This window comes from Oculina patagonica, chromosome 4 (genome assembly GCF_052425735.1).
Source record: "Oculina patagonica isolate OP01 chromosome 4, crgOcupat, whole genome shotgun sequence".
Taxonomy (NCBI): domain Eukaryota; kingdom Metazoa; phylum Cnidaria; class Anthozoa; order Scleractinia; family Oculinidae; genus Oculina; species Oculina patagonica.
In genome coordinates this window covers 36,202,272-36,209,888 of record NC_135761.1, presented here as the reverse complement: position 1 = coordinate 36,209,888, position 7,617 = coordinate 36,202,272, and the positions used below count along the sequence as shown (strand labels likewise).

Sequence of the window (7,617 nt, the reverse complement as noted above, 5' to 3'; positions counted from 1 at the left end):
AATAATAAATTAAATATCCAATGTCATTAAAATCAGAGTTTCTTAATTTGCATGAAGCAAAATTTTCTAGATGAATACATTTGCTCAGTCAGAGTCTGCATTCTAAAATTTCATGATTTTCCAGATTTTCCATGACCTATATGAGCCCTGCAAGCCTTCCTTGCCAAAATAAACAAATTATATTGAACCGTACTCCCCTTTCGAAGTTGTTGTTTAAAGATTTGGATGTAATCCTGAAATGCAGACAACATATTTGATTGAATGGGGAGGGAGGTGCATTCAGAGCAGGGTATAATTTTTTGAGGTGAAAATGGGTCTCCACTCTTTTTGCAAACGATCGTGGCTGAAATTGTGCGATGGTGATTGAAACTGCTTTCTAAATAGCGTTTAAGGAATAGTCTGGGCGAACAGACTTTCAATCTTCGGGCGAAACGACAGCAAATTCTTTCACCGGGGTGGAAGTCAATTTTGTGATTGCTTATTAAGCGGGTGATCGCTTATAAACATGTACATGCTATGCTATTAAAGTATAAGAGGAAAAATTAGATAATTTACGTCGTAAAGACACTGCTTTTCGTTCGCTGTAGCGAAGGCACTTCGGAAATTTGCACCAGACTCTATAAATTTCCTAGAAATACAAAGCGCAAAATATGAAACAAGCGGTCGTGAAGCTGGAATGTCATTTGATCCCAAGAAGACATATTTTCATCGTATCGAAGATAAATTTCGAGTCAACAGGCTAACTGAATGAAACCAAGCCTAAACAGTCTTTGCAGTATATTGAAGCACTAGAATACGGGACAGGATAAAGACATAACAGCTTACCAGAACGCCCAAACACTGCAAAGTGTCTTCAAAAACAGCTGATTTCGAGGCACACCTCCAACCGAAAGACCCGCTTTTGGAGCAAGTACATTATGTAAAAGACACAAATATTCCCCTCGTGCAATCTAGAACCCAGGGCTCCGTGGTCTCGTGGGGTGCGACGTCAAAACCCCAACAGTAGCTCCGCTGTTGTTTGTTTTTTTGTTTGTTTTTAAAATTTTGTGTTGGTTTGTTTGTATCTTAATTTGTTTTCTGCCTTTGCTTTCTCCCTTACAATATGCCGAGGGGTTCTTTCGCCACTCGCTAGACCATCGTTTCTTTTTTCGCTGGTCTTCGCTCCTCCTCCCGACTAACAAACTTCAGGGTGTGCAAGCCTGCAAGGTGTAAAATTTCGCTTATTCCCCCTCCTCCGAATAAAAGCCCCCATTAACAAATAACCTTCCTTATATATTTAAATGAATTTCGTATATTCTGAGTTCTTAAAGATCAATTCAAAACAAGTCAATGAAAAATGTATTTCGACAGAAACTGACGAAACTCACAAAGGGTTGAAACATGTAACTCGCAGTCCACAGCGTTTGGTATTCAGTTTTGCCAAGTACCATGTTTGGAAAAAATAAGAGTTTGTACGCGAGTGTTTTGTACGCGTAATGACACACAAAAAAACAAGAGCTGTATCTCAGAATATAGCTTGACAAGATTTACACTGATACGAAAGGCGGTTACTGCAAGAAAGGAGAACCATTACTCGCTTGGAGCGAGTTTCCGTTTTCATTTTGTGTACTTTTAGCAAGAATTAAATTTTGGCTGTCTTTTTTATGGCAGAGGCTACTTTATTAAAAGACTACACTCAACTCTCTCAGTCTGAACGGACACCTTCATAAGACGGACACCTGGCGATGGTCCCTGCCGTTTTTCAGTCATTTTTCTGTAACAAATCTCTCTGTAAGACACCTCTCTAAGACGGACAACGGACACTTTTAAAAAGCCAACGGACACGCACAAGAAGTAAAAATTCCCCCCGTTTTGAAAATCCCCCCCTTTCCAAAACGCGTTCAGAATTTCCTTTATTCGAAAGTGATTCTCCTCCAACTCGCGTTAGTTAAAGTCGCGTTAATTTCACATAACTTCATTTACAGAACATTAGTTTCCCATAATAAGGTAGGGGGAATAAATCCCCCCCCCGAGGGGTTTTTTTTCCAGGGGCTAAACCGGGGGGCTAAACCAGAATTTTACAGGGTATCACTGATTCTGAAGATAATGAGGTATTATTGTTATAACACTGAAAGTTTTCCAGTGAATTTCTGACAGTTCTGAGATGACTTTTTTTGAATATGTCTAATGGGTATTACGATTCCATGGTTAATTTGCACGCAAAACATTTTTTGCCGTTGATACCCGAGGGGGGGGGGGGTACTCAAAAAAGTTTTATACGGGGGGCTCCGCCCCAAGTTCTAACCCCTTACCCTTTTATATACCATTTTTGACAGAAAGGTGATACTTAAGAAGTATAACTCACGCAAAGCTCCCTATAGAAAAAGAGTCACTATGTCCCATCACCAGTTTTATTTGTTTTAGACCAACTGTACTGCATGCTCCTTTTTAATTTTTTCCGCTTTGTTTTTTAATTCTTTTTATGGCTTTTAGGTGCGTATCTTATCTTACTTTTGTTAAATCCCTAACATTTTGTAAAGCACCTTAAAACTTTTGTAAAAAACACTATACAAACATTTATTTTATTTATTATTATGTTATTATTCTTTACACTTTCCAGCAAATACCGAGCTTAGTGTTGCAAAAAAAAGCAATTCAAAAAGTGTAACTTTTTTTATGTAACCGTCCTTTGACAAAAAGCAGGGATCTCTGAATCAGCTCATATTATGAATGTCATTGAATCAAGATGTATCCCATGGCTTTGATGTGCTTGTCTCCATTATCTCCTCCGCTCGTTGCCTCATTTCCACACGTGTTAGAGTTATCATTCAGCCCACCTGTACCAAACCCGAGTCTGGAATCGTTGCTGTTGCAGTCGTTTTCGTTGTTACCAAGGATACCAATTCTCGCCTTGGGTCTATGTGCGTGCGTGTATGCGTTAAAGCCTTCCATGTTGCAGTTGGGTTGTAAGGAAGCCTGCGAGCCAATAAGTGACTTCCACGTCTTGCGTCCCAGTGAGGTGGGGCGGTATTTTCCGTCGGCTATCAGTGAGTAAAGAGAGTTGGCGTTCTTGTTTATAACAATAAACTTAAGCTGACCGCCGAGTCTCATACCAAGACATATCTTGGAGAAGTGTGTGTTCCAGTAGGTCGGCAACTTGGTCTCTTGTAAGTCAAAGCCGGTCTTCCCTCCTGGAAGGTTGAAGTCGATCTTGTTGCCCCAGAGTTTGGAATCGTAATGGAACGTTGGCTGGGTAAGGAAGAAGAAATGAAAACCCAGTTGACACAAGAACAAGCCCAATACAGACAATGTGTTAGATAATGCGGACCATAACCTTGATTCGTTACAAAACTTCAGTAAACCTTACGTTAACTGCTTTACGGTTGCTTTAATGACAGGTTTTTTTTTTCAGCAAATGTTATTTTACACATCGAGGCGCCCATCGAGTCCGGTAGCCCTAAAAGGATCGTACTTTAAACCGTGGCTACCTTGACACGGTCATATTACATAATCAATGCCAGTTAAAGCAAATTTAGCATTATGAGATTTAAGAGTTTAGTTAATAGATTATTTTGTAAACAGTAGATAGGAGAATTTTTAAAGCATTTTAAAGGGTGTAGGATTAGTATTTGTTATCTTGTAATTGTTAGAGATTTTTTAAACGGTCTCCACAATAAGCCTACCTGGGCTGAATAAATTGACACTAAAAAATAAAGGATTTGTTATTTACTATTAGTCATAAATGCCTCACAGCTCTTGAATTTGCAGAAATGATACCTTCGCACCATCAGTCTTCATGACCAGCGTCCACCCACCACCTCCACATGCACCAATGCCAGAACTTGTCATGTGACAATACACAGGAACCTTCCCGGTGTCCATTTGAAGTAAGTAAGCTTTGTTTCCCTCCGACCTGATAAAGTTATACAGACCAAGTAAATAACCTAGCTCGCTCTCGTAGCTCAGAAGTTACAAAGAAGCTTCATTTGCATGACCATAAATACGTATAGTAGTGCAAAAGCTTAAAACTTAACTAAAACAAGACGGACAATAACAATAATCAGGTAACAATGTAAAAAAAAGCATTTATGTTACATTATTTTAATTTGATAGAAGATTATCATTACAGCATATTTGGAAAATCATGAGACAAAATTAACCAATCAAAATTACAACCTTTGGATCAAATTCACAGTGCGCGCTGGCTCGCGCTTGATGGCGTAATACTGTTTTTGAATAGGCTTGCTTTGATTCTTCTGTTTTATCGTCATTCAGTAGAGGACTTCACTTGGATAGTTTACACGTAAGTGAATTCATTTAGTACGTGGAAGAAAATTACCAAATCTAGGGCAGAATATCACAAAACCGAAAATGTTGACGCGTATGTCGTTATACGTGTATAAAAGCATTCGCGAGCAAACTCTTTTAAGGTGGATTTCCACTGACGCGTAATTTCTTACGTGCGTTTACGTGCGTAAAAAAAGTTAGAGACTATGTACGAACGACTTGCGTACACGTTTACGCAAGACGTTCATACATAATCTCTAGATTTTTTCCTGCACGTAAACGCACGTAAAAAATTACGCGTCAGTGGAAATCCAGCTTTAGTTCTTTCGAATATGGTACTCGGCAAAATTAACTGCAAAACTTAATATTCAAACGCTGTGAATGCCAGCTACACGTTTCAACCTGTTATGAGTTTCTTATTGTAATGAGTGGAAAGGACATAACAGACAAAGGGCAAAGGGACAAAACAAAGGACAAACGAATACTCTTATTACTTTTCTACTAAAATAAAGTAGTTTTTCGGCCCCCCCTTCCCCCCAAAAACAACAAAAACACCACAAACATCTTTATTTCAAAATCCCGAAAAGCCTACCACATATCGTGTGAACAATCATAAATGTACAGTAGGCATGTTTTTAATTTGCGAAAGTAAAGTTCGAAAATAAGCTTCAAGTTCCAAAAAATATATATTAAACGTTTCTTTCGCCAGTCCTAAAAAGCTATTTTGCTAATTTAGCTATAACTAATACACAACGTATGTGACAAGAAGAACTCACTTGTGATTAACGTAGATGTCCCTGCACGAAGCAAATGACTGACCTACCCAAGAAGAAATACCACAAAATACATTAAAATGATGTTAAAATATATAAAAGGAATTGTGACTCAATTGTAATAATATAGAATGAGGAATACTTCACCAGCGGAATTTCCATGAAAACTTCTGTTAATGGCCGTCATGAGCTGTTCGAACTTTTTCTCCATTTTTGCTTCAAGAGATTTAATGGCCTCGTTACAGTTTGAATCTTGAACCACGTTGGTAATTACCACGGACTTGCCGTCCCTATTAGGAGGAATCTTGTTTGATACGGACGAGGTATTCCCACCATCCACAGCTATGGTTAAAATTGCGATCAAAACGGGATGCAAAAGGCAAACCATAGTGGAGCGCATCGTAACAAGTGATTTCGCCACTGACGAGCAAATCTTAACAATGATTATCTACATCACTGGTAAGGCGTTTTAACTTCGCACGACCTGCACGTTTCATTGTTTACAAATGAGTGAGGATTAAATGGGATTTGTCACGGATTATACCAGACTTCGAACAGCCAAAATTTGTTTGCGTACATGTAGGTGGCTCGCATGGAAATGGACTGGAACTTGTAAAATTAAGGCTTAACTTTTTAATACTAAACTGAAAGCTGTGAAACCCCTGTGAGGCAACTCCTTTAAAAACAGACCAATTGTCTCCAGCAATTTATTTCAACTAATCACGTAAGATAATCACATTAGAAGGATTTGTCCTTGGCAAGTGCCTTTGACAGTTTTTCATTTGATCGTGTGATGAACAGCAAGAGTGCTTTTCAAAGTATCCTTATTCACGTTTTATTTCCTAACTATAGTGTTAATTAATAAATTAGTTTCTCTTCGAAAGGTTTCTTTTAAACTACAACCCTCTTTACCTATAGCTGCATTTATATTATCGGTCTTTGCCTATGAGCACGTTTTGCTACGTGTCAAGTCGCTTTTAGTGCTACGTGTATAGCGGCCATCGTTCAATTTCCCAAACAAATAAGACGGATCAAAATCCACCAGATACCATGACCTTCTCAACTTAAGGGCTCATTTCTAAGAGCACGTCCAAAGACAATGTGGAAAGATGGATGCCTCCTTACTTATAAATTGGCGAGAGGTGCCAAGAAAACATTGCCAGAGTATGACGTGTCAAACAGAACTTCTTCGTGTGCAGTTTATAGCTCCACACCTTTGATGAAAAGGGGGGCTTGGGGGTGGGGGTGGCTGCAGGATCTCACACACTCACAAAATGCGCTCACGAGAAAAGTGGGATAAGAAAATCGCGCGCAAGTAAGAATTAAGTAACCTTCACCTGAAAAAGATGGATGGTATCAATATTGCAGAGGGTTATGCTGGCAAAGAATATTCATACACTCACCAATGCGGAAATTGTTTTCTTAGAAAATTGCGCATCCCCACCCCTTCATAAAAATTCGATAAAAATAATAGTCCTCACTAGGTCGATTCTTTTCGACGAACCATAGAGCTAAGGTCGTACGGTGACCATAAAACGTGCGACATAAAACAACTACACGCGCGAAACCCGGGGGAGGGCCACGATAATGTTCATTTAAGCACAAACGTCACTGACTTAGAGGATATATAGCAGGGAAGTCAATCATAAAAAGTGAAAAGTACTTAAACCTATTATACTGGTTTCCGTATTAGCATACTAATAAACTTTTGGATAAAACAAACATTGGTGATCACGTATTTTCACCATTTGGTTTCGTATTTTTTTTTTACCGTTTGTCTTTCAGACTTGCAGACTATACCATTGGTAAACATTGCGATGATTCCATATCAGCTGGGAAATAAAAATAAACTAAAAAAAGCCTAAACACAGTTTAGCCTAAAACATGCATCTCCTTGCTGAGGAGATACAGTTTACTGCTTTTTTTTTTTTTTTTTTTTTTGCACGCGTTATTTCAAGATTTTTACTGATACAGGTCTTCAAAAGATCCGACACTCTTCATCGGTTTGTCGTTGTAAAAAAAGAGCTTGCGGAAGGCAAACAGACTGTAAAGTGCATTAAAATGCCAGTAAGGCAGGGTGGTCTGCATCTTTGCACTAAAACCCCAAATTAGAACAAATCGTACCAGTGGGACTAACAAAATGCAGAGTTTCTGTATTTTTCCCACTTTTTTTACGTCCCCCCCCCCCCCCACTGGCCTCCGTGTTAATCCCGTTTTCAATGTAAGCGGCTGCTCAGCTCCGTTAGCTTATTCATTGCAATGTTTCTCGATTTGTATTTGCATTCTTGGTTCGGCGGGTTAGCTGTGATGACATATCGTGGTTAGACCAGGGCCGATTTATTTTTCGCTCCTCTTGGGAGCTTGTATTCGTAGGCTAGGCCGGGGTGAGACTCGTGCCAGGAAAATAGCTTTTTCAGCCTTCTTCGCAAGCTCATTCCTCAGGAACAACATTTATTTTGTTAATCTGGTGGATATAATGCACCTATCAATGTAAATCCCGCGGGGGGGGGGGAGTGCGGGCCAGGGGTGGGGATTTGACAGAAAAGTAAAAATTGCAGTCAAGTTCCCGAGGGTGGGA

The 7,617-nt window shown here is 39.3% G+C and overlaps 1 protein-coding gene across 1 annotated transcript; it reads right to left on the bottom strand.

The window, feature by feature from the left end:
- Positions 1-2,376: 2,376 nt before the first annotated feature.
- Positions 2,377-5,502, bottom strand: LOC144652295 (putative skeletal organic matrix protein 5). The gene is made up of 4 exons (XM_078512333.1): positions 5,187-5,502; positions 5,043-5,085; positions 3,757-3,892; positions 2,377-3,228 (listed from the first exon to the last, which is right to left on the bottom strand). Exons 1-4 carry the CDS (start codon positions 5,437-5,439, stop codon positions 2,713-2,715), a joined length of 948 nt encoding a protein of 315 aa, XP_078368459.1. The 5' UTR covers positions 5,440-5,502; the 3' UTR covers positions 2,377-2,712.
- Positions 5,503-7,617: the final 2,115 nt, after the last annotated feature.

What these genes read in the sequence shown, in the direction of transcription:
- LOC144652295 (XM_078512333.1), bottom strand. Translation starts at nt 5,439, where the DNA reads ATGCGCTCCACTATGGTTTGCCTTTTGCATCCCGTTTTGATCGCAATT. An exon ending in TTTTCATGGAAATTCCGCTG is followed by an intron (nt 5,086 to 5,186) that starts GTGAAGTATTCC and finishes CTTCTTGGGTAG; the next exon opens with GTCAGTCATTTGCTTCGTGC. An exon ending in GACATCTACGTTAATCACAA is followed by an intron (nt 3,893 to 5,042) that starts GTGAGTTCTTCT and finishes TAACTTTATCAG; the next exon opens with GTCGGAGGGAAACAAAGCTT.